The sequence below is a fragment of the Cavia porcellus genome, unplaced genomic scaffold (assembly GCF_034190915.1).
Source record: "Cavia porcellus strain 051 isolate PalLab524CR breed Dunkin Hartley unplaced genomic scaffold, mCavPor4.1 scaffold_23, whole genome shotgun sequence".
NCBI lineage: Eukaryota > Metazoa > Chordata > Mammalia > Rodentia > Caviidae > Cavia > Cavia porcellus.
The window spans coordinates 2,231,259-2,254,613 of NW_026947506.1; the positions used below are offsets into that span (position 1 = coordinate 2,231,259).

Below are 23,355 nucleotides of genomic sequence, written 5' to 3' on the forward strand. Positions count from 1 at the left end.
GGAATCGCCGGTCCTGATGGCGGACTGAAATTTATTTAGATACCCCTACAAAGGGTCTGTTTCTCCTCCCAATTTACTGCTTTTATTCCAACATTTATGTCAGCATAAACTCAGGGGTACTTATTTCATGCTTTGATTTAAAGTCCAGGAGTAAAATCCCCCTTTGTTTTGTGATTGCACTGCTCTGATCTTGGACACTGCTGAGTCTTTCAGGGGTCATTGTGACCTAACCTAGCTATCAATTCAGTGTCTGTACTGAGATCCCTGTTGTTGATTTTGAGCCCTGCAGGGTGCTCCGGGCTCATTTTATGTATGACCTGTCCCAGCCGTAGAATCAGACATTTCTCCAGGAGCCCTCCTTCCACTGCTGGTGGCCTTGGTCTCGCCCTCCTGGTAGATGGGATCACATCCAGCTCTTTACAGTGTGACCATAGGTGGCTGTGTTTACCCAAACATAAACTGGGAACGATGTCCCCTCTACTGAACCTAGTCAGTTACCACCTGGCTTCCAGCCGCTAGGATTTGCTTGTTTATAAATTGAATTCTCACCCCACTAGGACAAAGCCTGGTTCCCTCCATCCTCCATCCTCGTACCTAACTTCTCAACCACAGAGTATACACAGCAGCGTGAGACTCGCTGGTTACAGGGACTGGTGGTTACGTAAGGGTGACCACCTGACAGTGCGTGTCCACCTTCCTCCTGGTTCAGTCTTGCTGACCTCTCTCATTTCCAGACTTTCGAAGGCAGCACTGGACCCCACCTCCCACTCCCGCTGATGCTCATCCGTACACTTCCTAGTCAGACAGACAGATTCCCTTGTTTTCCTCTCTGGGACTCCTAGACCTCTCAAATGGTACTTATTTTGTTAGAAGCCATATGTCTGTATTACATCTATGAAGGTGACGTATTTTCCCTGTGAAATTTGTAAATGTGTGTCTTTCTAGAATTTGGCTCACTTTGATTAAGTTATCAAATTTGAGGACATCCAATCACTCAGAGAATCCCTTCATAGCTTACTTTTGTCCAGGGAAGCTGAGGGATGGCCCTGTTTTGCTGAGGTTTTAGGTAATTTGAGTTATTCTCATCTTCTGCCCCACCCCTTCATGCTTAAATAGAGATTAACCACATTTCTCTTATATTTTCAAAGAATCAGCTTGTTTTTTATTAATTTCTTTCATTATTACTTTTCTGTTTTCAACTTCATGAAAGTTTTTCATTTATCTTTCTTTATATTTCACGTCTGCTTCTTTTAGATCGAAATGGCCCTTCACTTTCTAATTTCCAAAGGTGGAAATTTAGATTATTGATTTTAGGTTGTTCTTTTTAATTATAAGGGCTTGACGCTATAAAGTTACCTCCAATAACTTATCATTATCTGCCACAAATTTTGGTAATTTGCATTTTAATTTAATTGCACATTATTTTTAACATTTCTCTTGACTTATTTTCTGACATTGTGTTATCTATAAGTATGTTGTTTAATCTCCAAATATTTTGAAATTTTCTAACTGTTCTTTTTCTAAGTGATTTCTAACTTACTTCCAGTGTCATCTGAAAATATGCTTTTTATAATTCCTAATTTTTTCAACGTTGTAATGTATACTCTGACAAAGAATGGTTTATCTTGGCTAATTTTGCATGTGAGTTTGGAAAGAGTGTGCAATGTACCTTATGAGAGAAACTGTCATGCAAACATCGGTCATTTCAATGTACTGCTTAAGCCACTCTGTCTTCACTGAGTTTCCACCTTCCGGATAAGGGAATTAGTGATAAATGCAGACTGAACTTTTCAAATATAGTAGATTTCGTTATTTCTTTTTCTAGTTCACTCAACTTTTTTTCTGTATATATTTCGATACTTTTTTGTCCGGTTCATAACTATTTTCTTGCTTTTGGAGAATTGACCCACTAAATAAGTGACCCTTTTTAAACTTGTTTTTTCCTGATAATTTTCCATGTTTTAAAATAAGCTTTGTTTGAAATTAATAGAGTTCCTTCAGGCTTCTTCAGATCAGTGTTAACATGGAGTATATGTCTGGTAATCCTTTCCTTTTATCTTTTCTGTCTTCTCTATATTTAGTGTGTTTCTTACAGATAATATATAGTTGGGTTTTTTAAAGACACATGCTGACATTCTCTGTTTTGCAACTGATACATGTAAACAAGTCATATTTAATGTGCTTGTTCATTCAACAGTCTGCCACTCTGTAATTTATGTTCTTTGCCCCTCTCCTTTGCTTCTTGTATTCTTTCATTTCTTCCTCTGTCAGTTTTAATTAAACGCTTTATGATCCCATTTTCTGTCTCCTCTGCCATATCCATTATGCTTCTCTCAGAGGTTGCTCAGGAATCTGAGATGCACATTTGCAATTTAGCTGAGTTCACTTTTAGATAACAGTTGGCCACTTGATAGCTGCTTCATCTTCTTTATAATAGAGTATTACCAATTCCTTTTTCTATTATGAAATTATTGCCAACCATTGGTTTGTGATCATTACATGACTATTCATTACTGTTTTAAACATTTTTCTATTTGATTTATATAAAGAACAACAAATTTTAATTTACCGTCGTTTCATAAAGTTCAGAGTTTCTGATTTGTGTCATGTGCGTTCATTTTAAGAACTTCTGGGTGCTAAATTTCTCAGTTGACAATTTGTCTAAAGAGTCTGTACTACTTTGTTTTTGCAGGATCATTTCACTGGAAATAGAGGTTGAGTCTGGCGCTGCTTTTTCCCTTCCCGTCGTTAAATCTTTGAATTTTTATCTTTCTTATTGTCCTCGTTTCTGATTAGATGAGTGGGATTTTTTTGATTACATTCTCCGTGTTTTTCTTTTGTAGGCCATGTTCTGCATTCTCTGGTCTCTTGCTATTTTTTCTTTCTTTCTTTTCTTGTTTGAAAGTGACATGCGGCACCCTGTTTCGGAGATACTTTCTGTGCGTGGTATTTGTTGTGTAAGTTTCCTGACTGTCTGTGTCTGTCTTTAATCTTGAAGTCCTTGGCCACACCCCAACTTTCCTGCTTCTTTTTCTCCCCCTCCTCCTACTAGTCCAATTGTGCATGTTTCTGTAGTTTGCCTGCAGTTCCTGAATATCCTTTTCCCTGCTCCTTTCCTGGGGACGAGTTTCTCTTGATAATTCTATTGTGTGCGTTTTTTTCTGTTACGCTGTTTTTTAATTACAGCGTTTACTTCTGACTAACTCAGTTTCCCCTTCCTTGCTTCTAGCACCATCTCTGCCTGTATGCTGTCTGTTTTCTTCCTGTAGATTCCGTACCATCTCTGTTAATTTTAAATTCCTTGTATGATTGTTTAATACCCATCTGTGCTGCAGGGGTTCTGATGCTTGCTTTTCTCTTCAAAGTATTTCCTCTTGTCTTTTCTGGGAGGTTTTTGCTGAAAGTTTGAGTGGAGAATCCAGTGAACTAGAGAGAAGGAGCCCAGATAACAGGCCTTTGTTGTATGATCTTACGCACACCAGGCTGATGATATTTGGGTTTGATTTAATGTTTATGATAACTGTAAATGCCACCGACTGGGAAATCCTCTCATGTTTGTTTTGTGTTTTTGTTTATTTTTTTTTGTCTCTTACTGGTACTTTGAGATTTTCTAAAGAACTCACGACAGGGTCTACACCCTACTACTCTTTCAGCCGTAGCCCTATTGACACAGGAAGGGAGCTTTGCTGTCATTTCCTGATTGTACTACATTCCTTTAGTGGGCTTCTGTCCTTGGTTTTGTCTTTCACAGGCATTTCTTATTTCTCCCTCTCGTTGGAGACAGGAAGTTTCTTTGCACTAAAGTGTTGTTACCCAGATTGCTCTGCGTGCATCTCAGAATCCTTGCTTCTTTCCCTGTCGTGTGCAGAGGTGTGAGAGGATTCGCTGTTGCTCTTGGTCCTGTCTCTGAGAAGCTAGGCGTGGCTCCAGGAGGGAACCTGATGGAGGGCAGTGCCCTCCCTAAAGCACCAGGCACCGGCTGATGCCAGCTCGTGTCCTAATGCACACAGAGGCTGTAGCAGCTTGTCAACATTTTACCCAAACCCCCTACCAACTGGAGCTCCCAGCGCTCCTGTCACAGACTGGGCACTCTCTAGGATGAGCATCTAGGCTCACCCGTCTCTCCAGATTTTGAAGTGGTGGTTTGCTACCGTTGTATCTGATAGACACAAGAATAGTCATTGATTTTCAGGTCATTGTTAGGGTATTTCTTACTTTTTCCTTTTTCTGATTCCAAGGACAGAAACAGTGACTTGCAAGCTCTTTACTTGTCAGAGCTGAAAGTGGAAGATATCTTGAAATTCATTTTGAATCTGTATGTATAGAATGTCAATTTGGAGGAATGCATATAAATTACTGCGTTTTTAAAGGTGATATTCTTGCATAGTTAAATCAATCCTGGGCAGGAATGGCCACAAATTAAACTTGAATCTCAAGCCAAATGCAATTGCTAAAATGAAATGTTAAAAAGAGAGGGGAAAAAACAGATTCAAAATAATAAATGTTTTACTAAATTTGCATTTATGGGCCAAAATGGTGTAAGTAAAAACAGCTCAATCATATAGCACTAATTCAAATATCTGAAAGACAAGATTTAGAAAATATGTTATGAGTACTATCAATAAATAGAGCAAGTAATACACTATTCTGTTGCTAATTTTTATCCAGGATTTTGGGCAAAGCCTTCCATTTCCCAGAACTCAAAGCAGAAACTGTGAACTAATGGGCCAAAAATAGAATTATACATTAAGAAAAATTGGAATGAGCTGCCAACCTAGTGGTTATCAATTTCTGTAGAAAACTGAGATCCAGCAGCACAGCTGGTGGATGCTGCCCCGAGATAGGTCCAGCTGTTGATAGAGTCTTGTCTTCCCCAGTTCGCCTTGCAAGGCATCTCAGTTGCTTCTGCAGCTGGACCATCCAGACCTCCTACTCTATCTCCTAGACTAACCTATTACATGGAAGCGGGGAGGAGCAAATTCTGCATCTCTAGCAGAACCTGGAAGCCAGAGAGGATGCTGGTTATGCTTGAGTAAATGCATGCATTCTGCTGCTTTTCCCACGGAATAAAACAGAGGTATTTCATCATTTATTGAATCTTTGTTGCTTGGCATTGTTGAAAACAGTCCTCTTTGCCAAATTATTTGCACATCTGCTGTTTCTCTTGACAGTGTTCGCCTTCTCACAAAGATCTGACCGGTTTTTATGGGTCCTTTTTGTAAATACAGACTCCATGTCAAGACATGGTCATTACTGCCACTGTGTGGCTCATTTTGAAAGTACTTAAAAAAATAAAGCAGGCATTTGGACCTTTAAACTGAAGCGCTGAAGCTTTCTAGCCTGCATAGCTCATGTACATGTTGTGTGACTTTACACCGGGGATATGTTCTTAGCAACGCACCGTTTGATTTCACGGGGCGCATACATCACTGAGTGTAGTTGTACACACCTATGTGGAATAAGTCAATCTTTGACACGGCCTCCTGACACAATCAAGAGGCAGGTTATAAAGAGGATGGATGACCCTGCTCCTGTCCTGACCGCCCCTACAGTTTCACCATGATTAGAAGGTGTGCCTCAGGGTGCACACAGTGGTAAAATCACCCTTTATTATTATCAAGCACTCTTCTGCTCATAATTAAGCATGTAATATGCATCTATATAACTGGCAGTGGAGTAGGCATGTTTACACCAGGATTGCCACCGGCACTGTGGTGTTGCACAACTACATCACAGTAGTGATAGAAGTCTTTTAGCTCTGATAATTTTATGGGACCGTTATGATATATGCAGTCTGTCTGTCCACAAGGTTGCTGTGTGAACAGGACTATACGTTTCCTTAAAGGTAAAACTCAAACAGTAATAGCATGTAGTCTGCTTTCTAAAACTCTGCATGCTGAGTGAGCACATGAAAACACCCACACATGAACACAGAATAACACCTGTACAATACAATCCGTATCTAAGTAACACAATTTAGATATGTATGTGTATATATTCAATATATCCACTTCATTTGCATCAGTGGGTTCATCTTTATACCTTGTTATATCTTGTTTTTACTCTTTGATGTCTTTAGTGTTCATTTTTGAACATTAGTATCATTTCCAATTGTTTCTTTTTTGTTACTAAAACTAAAATTCATGCTACTGATATGCCCTAAAGATTATATCATTTTGTGCGTTTTAAGTTATATCCATGATGGAAATTCCAAAAGCAATGTTTTAGATGGAAGGATATAGATGCATAATTTTAAAATATACTTCTGATTTGTTTGCTAGCGAACAAACTCTCCTCTTCTGGTTCTTCCCCTTTACTAGTGATTCTTGACATGTGATTTTACCTGTTCTGACTTACAGCGAGTACCACTGTACCCCTTCCCTAGCACTTGCATACCTGTCTTTATTTTTCTGTGAAACTCCTGTTTCTACTATTACCATCGGCCTTTACCAGTTGACTTCTTCAGCTTCTGCACTGCAAAAATAGTCTCTCATGTATGAAAACCAATATTTTTACTTGTGTTTTGATTTGATAATGATCCTTTTGGATGCCGAATATTTAAAACGATGTGCAATCATGCTTAACGTATGTATTTTTTCTTTTTAGTCTTAGTGTGTAGTCTTTGTACCCTCACAAGAAATGTCTTTTTCCCTTAAGGATGTGAAGAAATATACCTGTATAGACTTATAAGGCTTTTAAAAATATATTTATAAGAAATACTTTTTTACAAATCCTAAAAGTATAGATTAAGCTAAGAATACACCTTACTATTACTGCTATTGTGCAGACGGCCAGAGATTATTTTGTGTTATGGGATCTTTTGGTATACTTTGCTTTCATTGTGGCGCGGTCAGATCAGCAGAACCTGAGTGGTTTATGCTTGTGTCTTGTCAAGGAAGCCTTCCGTGCTGTTCATGGCTTCAGTTTCCAATGCGTTTTCTAATGTTTATCTTTTGTCATTTACTTGTAGCATTTTAACTGGATGTTTTGTGTGTGAAGGTAGAAAACAAATTTATTTTGCTTTCTTGGCTAGCAATCGCTCTAGCACTTTTATTCTGGAATTCCGTGTTTTTCTTGCTGACCTGAGACACCGCCCAGGTTTCTGTGACGTAGACAGGGCTCTCGCTGTGTCTAAGTTAACTGCTTTGCCACGGATTTTATGCCAAGCTATTAGTTTTACTTTGCATGACTGACATAAATTTATAAATTTGTAAATATTAATCACTGGCTAGATCATTACTGCTCCTAATATGAAATATCCATCTTTGTCTCTTTTCAAACAAATGTGGTATGGACATATATTTTATTGTTATTAATGCTATTACAACATATCTTTGTGTTTTTCTATAATTGTTAAGATTTGTCTTTACGCATCCTAAATATCCTATCCATTTGATTTTTCTTTTTTCTTAAAACAAAGCTATTTCAACTAGTAGATGATTGAGTAGATGACAGTGTCTCAATCTCTGTCTTCTAACAGTTAAATCTAACCATCCACAGCATTGTCATTATTAACAATTTTCCACTTTCCCTGGCATTTTTACTTTACTTAAAATTTTCAATTTACTATGTTCTCTTGTTATATATCTTCATAGTTTTTATTGAGTTAATGTTTCAGGTTTTTCTTTCTCTTGGTTTTTATATACTTCTCATATTTTAGTGATTATATATATATATATATATATATATATATATATATATATATATTTATCATCAGTCTCCAAAAGTAAGCAGCATCACTATTTTGTGGAAACCCTACTCTCAAAAACCAGAACGATGTTCTTTCTTAAAATCATGCTTTTTTCTTTCCTTCTTTGTGTTCCTTATTGTTATTTATTGTGCTGGTTACTTTTTTCTCATTACTGAGGCAAAAAATGCCAATTCCCAAAGTAAAGAAAGGAAAGATTTATTTAGCTCACGGTTCATGAAGGCTTCGGTCCATAATCAGCTGGCTCCGGGAAGGGCGGTGGCACAGGGGCAGCAGTTCGTGGAGGTGGAAGCCAGCCAAAGCAGCCAGACAGAGCGAGCGAGCCTCCTTTCTCCCTTACGCTGTGTGCAGGCTACCGCCCACAACATCTCCCTGCCCTCCTCTTCTGCAAGCTCCAAATGTTTACAAAGTGAGGACCTGGCCCCTGCTGAGTCTCTAAATTTCTGCACATCTGCAGTTGACACAGTTAACAACATCCTGGAGTTTCACATGTTAATTTTAAAATCTTTTTTCCGGTGTGGGGAGGTGAGTTCTTTTTTGCGGAGGGGTTTCACTATGCAGTTCAGGCTGGCCTTCAGCTCATTTTCTAGCCCAGGCTGGCCTCGAACTCACAATGCTCCTGCTGCCTCAGCCTCCCTAAGCTGGGATTACAAGCGTGTGTCACCATGCTGGACTAAAATCTACATTTTTATAAGGATTTGTCAGGATATACATCCTACTGTTTGCTCTTGATTCACTTGGGTTCTAGGTATTGTGCTTTTTCTAGTTCTCACGGCAGAAGTCACCCTTAGCTTCCGGATACACATGACATTCCCAGCACATCTGATTAGAGACGGTGTTTGTGCTGGGATGTGTAGATTCTCCTTTCCTAACACTGATCCAGGATCCCGTAGCTCAGAGATGACGTTACTGTGAAGCTAGCAAACATCTTGAAGTTGGTCTTCATTGTTATACATTTGAGTTTTGCCTCCTTGATTTTTTTCAACAGTCCTATGAGACTTGTTTATCCTTTGTGTTGATCTGAGATTCACTTTATCACTTACCCCTAAGGCCAATTGCTTTGCTTTTGAAGTGGGGAAAGAAGTTTAGTGAGCTTTGTTGGTTTCCAATTGCTCAAACTAGTGCATAAGATTTAGCTCTTAATAACCCACTGGACACAAAATGTCTAGAATGCACAATCTCTGTCCCTTAGAGGCCTGGCACTGCCACCTTGGCCGAAAGTCCTTATCTGCAGCTTCAAGAAGGGGAGGTGCCCTTTCCTTCTGCCGCTCAAGAGCCAAGTAGCTAGGGAGTGTGCGACCCGATGCTGCTGGCTCCTTGGGGTGCCATGCAACGTTTCTGAGGGGGGGAAATCCCCCTCGTGGCATCATCTCGAGGCCTCAGGGCCCTGCGAAATTGTACAGAGGTGAAGCCAGAAGTTGGGAACTGTCAAGAGTGAAATGCTCACAAATTCCTCAGGACAGGGTAATTACCTGGTGATGGCCCGAGAGTAGAGCAGTGGACCGTGGTGGGGCGATTCTAGATCAATGTCCTTCATAATTCTCAGGATGTCACGGAGCCCACTGCATCAGGACCTGTTGGGCTCCTATTATCAATCGCCCGGCTACTGATTCATTTTTTTTCTTGTTATACATTGTGTGTGGAGTGAAGTATGCTTGAGAGTGCTTTTGGACTGGAAGGAACGGTGAGCTAAGAGTGGGCATGGAAGTCCAGAGTGTAAACCCTCTTTAGTGGATCTCACCTCAGCTCAGAGGCGGTTGGGGTGAGTGTGGAGAGCAAGAAAGGAGATGCACATGGCACCCCTCTTGCTCCCGGTCCTGGGCCAGGGGACCCTGGCCTTGGAGCTGCTTCTCGATCGTTAGCTCCTGTGTGACTGGCCCTCCTCTCAGGACACACTGCCAACTGGACTGTGCTGTGATTTCCCACAGTATTCAAAGGCGGAAAGGCATCCTGTCACGGCTCTGGAGAAAATGATGGAGTCAAGTTTTGGAGGTCCCCCGCCATTCCCTGAGGTCCCTTCTCCAGACAGAGGGAGCCAGTCCATCAAACACCACAGGTAGGGGCGGCTCCTCGTGGGGGCGTGGGTCACACTGCACACATGCGCCAGCGGACGGCCGAGGTGCTGGTTGGAGGGGACCGTTCCTGCATCTCCTGTTGCTCCCCACGGAGATGTTCCAGCAGCTCGCCACGGGTAAAGCAGAGGTCCAAAGACACAGCCTCTCAGCAGACTGTGGTGCCTCCCCCAACAGGAGCTGGAAAGCCTGGTAATGCCTCCCCCAGCTGCAGGGGCAGAGAGCCAGGGAGGCAATGCCAGCTGCAACCTTGAAGGAGGGGGTTCCCTAAAGTTCCTTGTGCTGTCCTCAAAGTCTTGGGTGGAGCAGAGGTGAGAACCTGCAGGTCTTCTAATGGGGTCCTCAGAGAAGAAAACATTTCAGGGGAGATGCTGATGCACCCCCTTCTCCACGAGCCTGCAGGATCTTCTGTAGACAAGGCAGCGGCCTCTGCCATCTGAGCACAGAAGCTGCCTCTGTGGGAGGAAACCGAGCAGCACGCTGCTGTAGACATCTCATGGTACTCTGCCCCCGGACATGCCTTCAGCATCTTTTCCATCACCGAGTCTGCATTCTCTGTGTGAGGAATCTTTTCCTGCAGGCCTAGTTTGGGACCTAGTGCTAGAACACACCGTGTAGTATCCAAAATGAACATCCTTGGTCTCTGTGCAAGTTGTGACATGACTGAGTCTCCTTTTTCTTAAGAAAACGTTCGTTTTCCACACTTAAAAATATAATTGGCTGTCACCGTGCAATGCAGACAGACACTGCTGCTTTTGTGCCTGTACATGTCTCTGGGGCTGGCGCAGTAGCTGGAAAGGACCCCCTTCCTCCTCACCTCCACGTGGGGCTTACAGACAGGGTTCTCCTGCTTCTGGCCAGAACCATTTTTGCATCCCAGCCACTCCCCTAATCCACCTGACAGTGATTTTTATTCTTATTTTACTTGAGTGGTTACTGAGATACCCAGGGTTTGCCAATTTAAAAAAAAAAAATGGCTTAACTGTCTTCAGCTCGGGGTTGAAATATGTTTGACTGTTAGGTAATTGCTTCATCTCGTCATTGGAAGTTTTGATTTATATCATTTGTTGCATTTCCAGAATATTTCCTCATGAAAAGTGCATTTTGCTTTAGTGGACCTACTGGAATTTGTCTTAATTAGGGAAACAAGTCTAAAATTGCCAGCCTTTTAAAAGATGGTCATTTTTCCAAAATAGCATTTCCCCCCTAATGAATAGACCATGCACTAGCAGAGTATTCCCCAGTCTAACGGAAGAGTTTACTGTGTTACTCTAGGACTGTCATACATAACTAGTTTAAAATTAGGATTTTTAAAAAATTATATTTTGCAGTTGCAGTGTCCGTACGCCCAGTTCCTGTCTGTTTATGTTTTCTCCTAAATTTAGCTTCCACCCCAGTTTCTAGGAGTCACTTACACATTCATTGAGGACATCTTTGCTGGAATTCCCTTCTGCTTTCCTCACTGACATCTGTGGGGTACGCTGCGCCCTGGCAGGCAGCCACGGGCTCATTTATAAAGTGCTCTTAGAACTTTGTGAATTACAGTTTAATACATCATAGCTTTGGTTCTGTAAAACACACAATAGTCTTATACATTTTTGCAACTGATAACCCAGGCACTGATTTATATTCTGCAAACTGCTCCATAACTTCCTAAATGCCACCGGGTTTTAAGGCCTGAAAAGTTCGTCACTCAGATCAATGCAGAACTATTTTTAAGACAGGTCTCCCCTTCACATTAGTATACTTTGTAGTCATCCCAGGGTAGCAAAGCATGACTAATTAATTATTTTTTTATGTGCGGATAGTAACTCATTTAGGTAACTTATTTATGAAACAAAGCTATTAACCTAAGCCACTATTTCTCTCATGTGTAGTCCAAAAAAAAAAAAAAAAAAAAAAAAAAAAAAAAACAAAGAAAGAAAGAAAGAAAGAAAAGAGAAAAGAAACACAGCTGCCTCTTACAGACATCTGGCAGGCACCCGTCCTTCTTGAATTGCAGTTTGGTGCCTCCCGCTGATTGTTTAAAGCATGTGTGTAAATCTCCTGTGGGCAGGAGTTCAGGGTTCTCAGCGACCAGGCGACCCTCACAGACTCCAGCTGTGGCAGAACAGGGATGGGAAGGCAGCTGTCCAGCACCCGCTGTTAGCACCCAGCTCCCTCCTGGGCCTGACCCCCAGGGAGCCCTGTGGGACTCAGCCCAACACCCTCACCTGCTGCTCTCCTGTGCCCCGTGCCCAGCCTCTGCCTGTCTCTGTCTCACTCTGTGCACCAGGAGGGCTGCGGGCTTCCCGGTTCTTGGGCTCTGTTGACTCAGCATGGAGCAGAGGAAGGGGAGCTCCTGGCACATCTGCCCTTGTCCCCCTGCTCGGTGGCTGAACTGTGGCTCTGGGGCACAGGGCCAGGCTGGCAGCCTTGGCTTGCAGCTGTCTCTGTTCCTTGCCGAGAGACAGTGACAGTTTCTGACTGTCACTGGGTCTGAGCCTGTAGTATCTTACATAATTTTATTTTTTCTCTCGGTGAACTCACCTGTGAAATGGTAAAATCTCCTCAAATTTACAGCAGTATGTGCTTCCCTCAAAGACGGGCACAAGTATTGCCCCCCACTCACACCTCTTAGTTAAATCTATAGAGATTTCCACTGCAGCTAACTGTAGCACTCAGGCCTTTAGGCCTTTCCAACCCCATAATACTGTGCCACAGTAAGCAGGAGTAGGCGGGGAGGGAGCAGGTGGGCTGTGAGGAGAACCGCAGGCTTGGTGGCTCAGGGGGTGCCAGGCCCCGGTGTTGCTAGGCACCCTGGGACTCGGCAGAGGAGCACTGACGGGGCCAGTAAGTGATCTAGTATCCGTGCAAATTCAAGAAGCTGGCATTGGCTCAGGGAGCATAAGTATAAAGATCATTTTGCCAGAGCCAGAAAGGTGGCTTCTGCAACTCGGATGTCAAGTTCTCAAACTCTAAGTAGCAGCTGCAAAGCTTGGTTTTCTATTTCAGTGGAAATAATTGGAAGGGAGGAGGGACAGGACCCAAGTCACATAGCGGCGGGGTAGAGTTCCCTTGGGAGCTGCCCTGTGACAAGTGTGGGCACATTTTCAGTCCTCTGTCTTTGTGGAGTTGGGCTGATGTTTTCAGGATAAATGCAGGTGCTTTTCATGGCGTACAGTCCTTGGGTTTTATCTTACCTGCGTGTCAGGGTCTCTTTTTATCGAGGCCGATGACACAGACCTCACTTCTGCCCCTTGGTGGCATCTACGAACACATGAATATTTGGGGATTTTTGGATGTAGTCACCAAATGCAATTTTAATCAGGTATTAAAAGGAGACTCAAAAGCAAAAGTTTGAAATTGATGGAAATCTGGCGTAGCGAACTGAGAATTTAACACATATGTTAAGCAAAGGGAGCCAATTAAAGTAAGGTTTGTTTATCCTGCCACTCAGAAGTGGCACCGTCTCCATAAATCCCCTCTGGGTTTCCTGTGTTTTGTTCTTGTCAGCGTCTAATGAGGCCATTTTTATTCCAATTATAAAGACAGCTACTGTGGCTGAATTCTGAGGATGGAGGGGAATTGGGATCTTGAGGATTCCTTAAAGCTCCTCTCTTGTTTCTGGTTGGGAAATTGCAGTTATTTGAATCAGTTGTGTTTGAAGTAGAAAGCCAGAAAACAAAGGCACTTTTGTTTATCTCGGTGTCTCCAAAGGTGCAATAATTGGGCACCGCCCTGTCTCAGTGAGCACACAGTCCCTATCCATGGCAGACTCTGGCCTGGACCAGGGCTCTGGGGGCAGTGCCCTACAGGCGTGCCAGGCCTGAGGACGCTGCTGGGGTCTCTTTAGTTTGTCGGTTTTGTTTCCTTTGTTTTTCTCAACCAGCAGGAGTCTCTCCTCTTGCTGCAGCCCAGGGCAGAGAAGTGGGATGATGCTCCACCGCAATGCCTTCAGGAGGACGCCCCCCTCGCCCCGGAGCAGACTGGGCGGAATGGCGGGACCAGCGTATCAGCAACTTGAAGAATCAAGGATCCCAGACCAGGATGCGATACCCTGCCAAGGGTAGGTCTCCGCAGCGCTGGAGTCCGGGGGTTTGAGTACGGTGCTTTCAGCTGAGTTATGCATTCCTTGGAGTTTTATCCACTGACTTCATGACTTGGCTGTACATGCTGGTTCTATCTTTTTCTATGCAAAGGAGAACTAACTGGAAAGAATGGGGATTAGGGAAACGCTAGATTGAAAAATTAAGTTTAGATTTTTGGAGATATGCTATTACGTTGTCTATAAAACAACCAAGAATTGGTGTTTGATAAGAATAATAGAGGTTTCTTAGGAAGACAAATGTATATATTTGTTTATCAGCGTTATAGGAAAGGTTACTTAAGTTTTCTGATCGTTATTGTGGACACTGCACTAAACCAGGACTGTGACATACATGTGTCTGCTTGCACCCGGCGTTCTCTACTTGAGCTTCAGGTCAAGGTGAAGAGCACGGCCAATGGCACAATGCACAATGCCGGTGGCAGCGTAGGCTTTGCACACCACACTGTTGCTTCTCCAGAACCAAGGGGCTCTGTTTCCGGTGCACCCCGACCCCACTACGGGACCAGGCCTGGGACTGCACCACAGAGACCCACCAACCCAAGTGGCGCCCCACACCAATTCCATACCCTGAGCTTACTCCTAGACTGCAGGGAAAGGAAGACTCACCAGAGTGAGGCTCGTGTCTGAAGAGTCTGCGAGATGCAGCTGCTGGCTTCAGCTCGGTGTTCTCTTAGAAATGCTGTAGCTGAATCCACCAAGGACAGCAGAGTTTAAATGGTTTGCAACTTAAGCTCCGTAAGCTTGCGAGTCAGGTTCTTTAGAATGCAGGTTAAAGAACTCAGACCTATACTCGGTAGCATTGGTGTCTACGTCACCAAATAGTACCAAACTTATCATTAGTTTCAAGGAGAATGGAGCCCAGGTTTACCCTGGTTCTTGTCACATCTCCCTTTGTCCTTCCTGAATAATCCAGCTTAGGTCTCTATGCCTCCGAGGTCTAGGAGCTCCTCCCCCCACCCCAGGCTAAGGAGCAGAGCGGGCAGGTGTCCTAGCACATGACCTAACCTTTCTCCTTTCTTCTGGGCATGGGACGATAGAGCCTCTAACTAGCAGCCTGTGTGACAAAGCTTGCTATTGATTTCTTTAAGACCAGAGGATGCGACATAGATAGCCCGTGGCTGGTTTTGTAATGTTGAAGCAATTCTAAATGGACTGTAAAATGCATGTCTTTTAGACTTAGGGTGAGTGTTGCAAATTCAACCGAACAGCCAAATTGTCCGAAATGTGGAACCCAAGGAGCAGTGTTCCTTTCTCTTGGCCTTAGCTCTATGGTTGTAAACCTGTAACCTGTAAATAAAGTTGATTATGTTTCATAGTTTTCTTCACACATCACTAAGGACCCCTCTTAGCGCACACCTGTGTACATTTTGTCTGAGGATGAAGGTTCTTCTGAGAAAGAATAAGGAAAATCAACTTCTGAGTTTCCGAGTGGACAGAAAACCCTGCCCTGGTATCATCTGTGTTTTGCAGCACTAGTGTGGCCACGTCCTTGGCCTCCAAGGCTCAGGGTGCCTTGAGCCCGCTTGGTCCTGGTGTGTGGGCTCAGCAGTTCCTGTGGCATGCTCAGGCTCTGTGTCATCCTTTCCTCCTGGCAGACTCCGCCCGGCATCTGCCTGGTGTGATTGGGCCTGGCCACGGGTTTCCCTGCATGTGAGAGACACTGGGGTTGATAAATGAGGACCCTGAGTGCCAGCCACTCTGTGCGTCTCGGGGAGCAATCTCATTCTCAGCTCTTAAAAACAGCTATTTCCCTCCCCCGGGGGAATGCATGTCTCTCTGGACTGGAAATGGGATTGGTAATAGGATTTCACAGCTAGAGGCCCTCTGCAAATCTGGCCTTAGCCCGGAGAGTTAGTGAGTAGATTCCCAAGTGCCATCTGCCATCGAGCTCACGGAGCATGTGGTCCCTGTCTGCTAGTGAGGCTCCCAGCGGATGTGACTTCTGTCTTTGCCAAGAGCTCCAGCCCAGCTTAACCCTGCACTTGTATTAGGGTAGCCTGGGGGAAGAGTGAGGCAGAGAGGAAACTCCTAAGGGATCTTCGCTCTGATAGGAGTCTGCTTGGGAATAACTGTAGTTATGGCTCCCGTGCATCTGAGCTGGGTTATGTCAGGCAAATCAAACTGGTTTGTTCCTAGTCTAGGCAAAAAGAAAGTCAGCAAAGGCATGCACACATCTTAAAGGCAGGGATCCAAGACATGGTGAGTGTGTAAGCACGCCTGGCGACCTCTTAGGTTCAAGGTTCCTCAGGATTGTCCTTGCTGAGGACAGGAAGGATGGCAGAGTTGGACTGGCTAGCCACGGTGGCCGTGTGAAAGCTCAGGTTGAAGACTCACCTTTGGGACTGCATGAACCTCTAGCCCAGGAAAGCACAGCTGTGGGATGTCAGAGGTAGGGCTCCAGGAGGAAAGCAGATTTCTTCAGTTTAGTCAGGTCATTCCAGTGCCGTCTGCCCAGAAACTGTGCCTCACAGTCACCTATGGAAAACCTTGGTTCACCGGGAAGCAAATCAAGCAATGAGTTGTTGAACTCTTTAGGGTGCTTTGACTCACATAGTGACAGACACAACGCAAGTGTGCTTTCTTGGTTGAAAGAGAGGAAGGGCAGTTGCTAGTGGTGACACCTGCACTGAGAGACACCTGTGCGTCACATCTAGGAGCCAGCTGTGGACCCCAGGGAATGCAGAACCCTGAATGCATGCAACTCAGGATCACATGTAGACACGTGGTTCTCCTTGAGACTTCAGCTGGTAGGCCAGGACTAGGCAGCCCGCAGGAGGGAGAGGATTGTGCTGAGGTGTGCAGGGACCTCCCAGCTTGCTTCTCCCGGTAGAGACTGGGCTGGGGATTGAACCCAGAAAGCTGTGCATGCTAAATAAGCGCATGGTTTGTCACGAGCTCCACCCACTCTCAGCTCCAACCTCCCTGTTTTAATAAGTGGGAAATTAAGAGAGACTGGCATTGGTCGAGATTCCAGGGCGTGTGATGACGTGGGGGCTTGAAGTCATACTTAGCTCAAAACTAAATTGTGTCTCGGAGAGTTCTTCATGTTATAATACCATGTAAGATGTCAGCTAGGCGTATGTCCAGTAGCTGACCTGAGAAGGGACATTGTGGATAATCAGAGGAAGCATGGGTCACTAAGTCTTTAAGGAAACACTAGGCGTGTTAGGAAAGTACTTTACCTTCGCTGTTTAGTTGGATTACTCGCTTGTTGAAGCCACAATTTTAAAACATTCTGTAAGACATTTACCCAACAGGTTTACAAATAATATTTATGTCCACATGAACAATTTTTATCTGTCACCATCATAACTGGCTTCCTGGGTTCGCCCTGCTGATATACCCTGCTGCTATTTATGTGGAGTACAGTTTTATTTCAGTTCTTTTTCTTTGTTCTTTTCCATTAGTAAAGCTGGTATGCAGACTTTCTACATATTTGTTCATATGTTGGAAAAGGACAGTCTCAAGGACAGAACACAAGGGCCAGAAATTTGTCACCTTTTTGTCACGATCATTTTGATGAATCAGAAACTTTAGACTCTTATTTCTAAGAAGAAAGCAGTAAGAGCCCAGGGAACTTCCCTATACTTGGCTGAGTAGTTTGCTTGGATAAAGATTACACACTCCCCTAAAGCTGGTCTAATTTACCTTAGAATATCCATTCATGAGAGTGCCTCATTTTCATAGTAACAATTAGATGAAGGCAATTGGGTTTAATTCTTTTTTCTGTCTCTTACTAAAGATATAATCTGAGGAAGTCCCTTGAGTGTCCCTTAGGATAGCTTCCTTGTCCATCACATGATAAGGGGAGGTAAAAGCATTTTGTCATAGCCCCCTGCAAGTATTAGCTGTGTGATTTTGTTTGACTGTGGATATTAGCTGGGCTGTTCAAGTAGCTTTTACCTTGAAGGTGTTCCTTAGACCACGGCTTTCAATTGCCAACTCTACGCCAGGCACGTTAAGAAAAGATGCGGCCACCAAACCCTGAGTCTGGGCCTTATCTTTACTGTCAGTCTAGTGGAAAAGCAGACTTTGAAATTGTCCCCATGATGAATATGCAATAAAGACTTCCATGCAGTGTGCCACACACTTCATTCCAATGACTATTTAAAAATAGGCTTTACTTCTATTTCAGCGTAAACCAAGGAAGGGATACAGAGATCAAACATCCCTAAGTTCTGGTTAGAGGTGTAAGTTTAAAGACAGACAGTTAAGAAGTGGAGTAAAAGCTGCGTTCTCATCCACAAATCGCACCCCTATAAATTCCTGGGGGCCGGTCCCACCTTCTCAGAGCAGTCGAGCAGTTGCCTAGTGGCCCTGTGGTGCTGTCCGATGACTCGGAGTGGCGCCTGGGCATTCCCGACAAGCCAGTGTCACACACAAGGGACCACCTGGACCTCGCTGGGCCCCAGATCCTGTCAGGAAAGCGGCTGGGTTGCTCGTTGACCCTGTACCCACTCCCTCTCCATCCCGGGGAAGCAGGGGCGTTGTGCCCACCTGTCCCCACCCTCAGAATCAATCGGCAGCTGGCCGGGGAGGCAGCTCAGCAAGTCCAGATTGTATTACTGTAAAGCAACAGAGTCTAGGACCACACTGCTTAATGTTTAGAACTGGGCTTCCTGATCGTCTCCAGACCGGGTGGCCGAGGAGGACCCAGGGCTGAGAGGGTGGTCGAGTCGATGGAGTGGAATGGGTTTCCTGTGTGTGCTGGGGGAAGGCCACGCTTCTCTGCTCAATCCCCATTTACTTTGTATTCTAGGATAGAGGTCAGGAAGACTATGCCCCACCTGCCTCTACAGCTGTGGTGTGTTGAAAGACCCCTGGACCTAAAGTAAGACGATCTGGGTTTGAGTCTCAGTCTGTCACTGATTTCTGTGTGACCTTGGGCAAGTCACTTCACTGACCCGAGCTTCAGCTGGCTTCTCTGTCCTCCTGGGAGCGTGTTACCGCCTCCTGGGGCTGTTGTGAGCGTTCCGTGAGACAGTGCATGCGGAAAGTTCGTTGTGACTGACTGTTACTCTCCGCAGGCGAGGTGGCGGCCAGGGTGTGTGACGCTTTCTTTCTTTTCCAGGTATTCATCCAGTGGTATAAAACCCCGACAAAATTCATCAATAAATATGCAACTGCCTTCAAGAGAAACAAACCCCTATTTTAATAACTTGGATCAGAAGGACCTGGTGGGATACTCATCCGCAAGGGCCAGTTCTGTGCCCATCATCCCCTCGATGGGCCTGGAAGAAACCTGCATGCAAATGCCAGGGATTTCTGAGGTCAAAAGCATCCCATGGTGCAAAAACTCTTACTCTGCTGACATGGTCAACGTGAGTATTCCCGTGAGCGACTGTTTTATAGCAGAACAACAGGAAGTGGAAATATTGCTAGAAACTGTCCAGGAGCAGATCCGGATTCTGACTGAGGCCAGACGGTCAGAAGACTACGAACTGGCCAGTGTAGAGACAGAGGACAGCGCAAGCGAAAACACAGCCTTTCTGCCCCTGAGTCCCACGGCCAAATCAGAACGAGAGGCGCAGTTTGTCTTAAGAAATGAAATACAAAGAGACTCAGCGGTGACCAAGTGACTGGAGACGTAGGGATCTGTGCGTTGGATGCTTTGCTCAGCAGGAAAGAGAGGAGATTAAATACAAATTATTTATATGCATTAATTTAAGAAGCATCTACTTAGAAGAAACCAAATAGTCTATCGCCCTCATATCATAGTGTTTTTTAACAAAATATTTTTTTAAAGGGAAAGAAATGTTTCAGGAGGGATAAAGCTTACCACGGAAGCTTTTGGGTAGCATTCTGAACCCCCTTTGAGTTAGTCCTAGCCTTGTCCTGTTTGGGCCTCAGAAGAGGCGGGCCGCTGAGACCAGGTGCCACAGTGCCACCGTCCCCACCAAGGTAGCCTGGCAGGTGCCTGGTGTGTCCCTGCACCGTGTACCAGGGAGCAGGTGGCCCTTGCCATTCGGCGTGCCGATGCCAACCCCTAAATTTCCACTAAACCAACACCCATATCGCAGGTCATGTGTGTCAAGAAGCGTAGTGTTCTGTATTTGATTTTGGAAGAAAGGCATGACAACTGCCAGGGAAAGAGACGGCGGTGGTGGGGAGCGGCTGGAGCAGACTTTGCTATGCCCTTGGGCCATCTTCCTCTGAAATTCGAAAGCACAGAATCTCAGAGGGAGGAGAGAAATCACTATAGAGAGAGACAGACAAGAAACTCACAATGTCCTGTCACTAAAATGATGCTAATAGAAATGTTCTCCTCAGAGATTGCTCACGAGCTCTGAAGGAGCATTTCTCAGTGTGTACGCGTGTACGTGTGTGCGCGAGCGTGCAGAGGTGTGAACTTGCTCCCCGGGGCACGCGTGCTCTTGCACATGTGTCCTTTGTGCGTATGTGTGTGCATGTGCGTGTGTGCATTAAGCTTGCTCAAATTTGTTCTAAAACATCAGGGAACCTGATACTCAGATAAAAGTATTTTCCCTCTTGGATCTGTTCACTTTCAATTTTTCCATTGGAGACACTGTTCAGTGGGCGAGTTCTTAAAATCAAGGCCACTTGCATGAGGAGTCCTAGAAACCCCTGACGAGGTCCAGACAGTTTTATGATGTGAATCCTTCAAAAGAAACGACTATTGGCTTTTTGGTGATATCGGTATCACAGAGTGTATTGACGAGGTATGTGTTTATTTTGAATCATATCCACTTACATCCTCTACACGGGCCACTTATCAAACTGACGGTGGCTATTTTATTTCTCATCAGCCTCATGGCTATCGGGTTAGAGCAGGTCCACTATTTGTGGACCAAAGCATTGGCTTCTGTGGTTAATGCGGAAGGAATGAATTGTTGAAATCCCAAGTCCAAACTACTCAGTTCACGAGAAGCCCCCCAAAAGAACAGGAAATTGTGTTGTATGTTCATTTGGAATAAAGCAATATTTTTACCACTGCTGAGGTGAACTGAACCCTCTCCGGGAGATTCGTCTGTTCCATTTCCCTCACGTTCATGGGGCATTCAAGGAAATTAGTGTTCACAAACCCAGTCGTTTTCCAATTATTGGTGGTGTTGAGTTGTTATGTTTACACTGTTTTAAATAAAAAGGCACAGTATTTGAAACTACATAAAAGATTTCTTTTACTTGTAGTTTGGGAAAGCCTTGGTGAGAATGACTTTTTGGAGGCTCACACACTATGGAAAAGGAATATAACTATTTCAAGCCGTGAAATGTACAATGCTTGTTTCATGTGAAGCTGTTTCTGTTAAATATATGTCACAAATCACTCTGTGAATAGTCGGTAATACAGACAGGTGACCACCTGGGTAAAGAAAGGTGCTCTGTTGTTTGGCTTTAGTTAGCACCTGTGGCAGTACATGTTTACACCCGCTGTGGGAAGCATGGACGTCGTCCCCTGCCCAGGCCTCCCCTCTGCCCTGCAGCAGCCTCTTGCCCCCTTCCCTTTTCTTTCTGTGTAAGTTTCCCCGTTGCTGTTGGAGCAGGTGCATGGACCTAACCCACTCCAGTTCTTTTCACCCACCCTCACCCCCTCTTGATCCCATTTGCCTCTAAAAGAACTGTGGTCTCTCTTTTGTTCTGCTCCGTAGTCTCACTCTGGGTTTCTCCTGTTAGAGAATCCACGTAAGGGGGAAGCTTGTGTGTCACGTAGCATGATGGTCTCCAGGTGCATCTAACTCAAGTCTCTCTTCCTGGCAGAGTAGTACCCACTCTAGGTAAACAGCCCACGTCCTTTGTGCATCTGTTGATAGACACATGGGCTGCTTCAAAAGTACGGCTGTTACAAGTTGTTCTGGCATAAGCATGGATATGCATGTACCAGTCTAAGATGACACCTTGAACTCTTTTGGAAGGACACTCAGAAGGGAATAGCTGGGCCCAGTGGAATTTCTAGTTTAGTTTTTAAATCAAATCCGAATAACAGTAATGCAAAGTCCCTGCTGAAAACACTTTGGTAGAAAGGCATTTTAAATTTAAGAAAAGATTAAGCGATGTTAGTTGTTTCATTATAGTTTTGTTGTTTTGACTATCAAGGGATTATTTTTATTAGACTTTTTTAATTATAAATTTTAATGTTCAGAGAAAATTCTCATTTTTATATAAATATTTTATCTTTGGAAAAATTTTAGAAAAATGCACTCAGTAGATATTTTTAAAAACACGTGAAATGAAGTATCCAGTATGCTAACATGTTGATAATCACAATTATCAAAAAGCTGACAGGCCTGTGGCATCCAATGAATTATTTTTTCTCCCCTAAATTGTTATCTGCTGCTTGTTAAAGGGTCCGATCAGAATTCACCTACTTAGAGGGGTGTGTACTCTCTGGCTCATTTCATTGTAATATATTATATACACTGAAGAAATGAAGCTTGCCAGTGAAACTCAAGTCGTGATTCAACATCTTATTTTGAAGCTGAAACAGAACCACTGGTTACAGTTTATTTCCTTTTCCTGTACACCCTAAAGAGCATGGCTGTCAGTCTACCACTGGCTGTGTGCTCACATTAACTCCTCGAGAACTCAAGACGAAATCTTCTAGAAGGGACACGTAGGAGTGGCTGATGTCAGGGGTTATTTGTGTCCTTCTGGAGGGGAAGCTCCTGCACAAGGTGTGAGATGCACGTTTCCGGGCATCTGCTCATAGATGCTGACGCCAATCAGACTTGGAAAGTCACCTGACATAGACGTGCCTGTAGCCATGAGCATGCATCGTCCAGCTGGTGTGCCTGCTGGGACGTGCTGATTTCCACAGGACACCTTGCATTTTGCCTCTCCGTGTCCTCGTCTTCATCATGTAAATAGATATGCGGAGACTTTATACTTAAAGAGGCTGAATATTTATTATTTATTGGAGAAGGGACCTCACCCATTATTCTTACTTTGACTCACCTTCTGATATGTAATTCCATAAAGCTCATCATAATTTCAGTTGCTAGCAAGGATTGCAGAAGGCTGCTCAAACTCTGCGCAATCTTACGCTAATCTGAACTAGCACATATGAATTTGGAAAATGACCATCAGGTTTTCTCTTCCTGGTTCTCTACGTTTGTGAAGTATTTCACACTTTGGCCCAATATCTACCTTGCTATGGGTTAAGGGCTATTAGGAAGTTTATCATATCTCTAATGATGCACATTAGTCCTAAATAGCAATAGCCAGGACTTCTGCAGGAGGATGTGTTGCAAACAGGGTTTCACGGATCACTCTGTTTTCATCGTGACACCCTATCACCCCTACCCAAAGGAGAACGGAAGGGCAGACCGACCTCGAAGTACACCTTGTCTTCAGGAGAGAATGGCAGGCACAGACTGAGGGGGAAACTGAGGCCGTGGCTAGCAATGACCAGATCCCCCGGACACTCTGATGTGCGCAGCCATTGCCAACACCCGTCCTGCTGTATGGTGCTATAGGAAACCACATTCCTCTCTCTCTCTCTCTGTGTGTGTGTGTGTGTGTGTGTGTGT

The 23,355-nt window shown here is 44.2% G+C and overlaps 1 protein-coding gene across 10 annotated transcripts in view; it reads left to right on the forward strand.

Annotated features, from left to right (window-relative positions):
• Nrg3 (neuregulin 3) overlaps nucleotides 1-21,001 on the forward strand; it is a 956,071-nt gene extending 935,070 nt beyond the window's left edge. For 3 of the 10 annotated variants that reach the window (XM_063233704.1, XM_063233701.1, XM_063233699.1), the window contains 4 exons: nucleotides 9,637-9,764; nucleotides 13,652-13,828; nucleotides 18,630-18,701; nucleotides 18,942-21,001. In XM_063233704.1, coding sequence (XP_063089774.1) covers nucleotides 9,637-9,764; nucleotides 13,652-13,828; nucleotides 18,630-18,701; nucleotides 18,942-19,449 — 885 coding nt within the window. In that variant the 3' untranslated portion in view covers nucleotides 19,450-21,001. The remainder of the gene's footprint in view (nucleotides 1-9,636; nucleotides 9,765-13,651; nucleotides 13,829-18,629; nucleotides 18,702-18,941) is intronic. The other 7 variants (XM_063233703.1, XM_063233702.1, XM_063233707.1 and 4 more) reach the window with 4 other exon arrangements.
• Nucleotides 21,002-23,355: the final 2,354 nt, after the last annotated feature.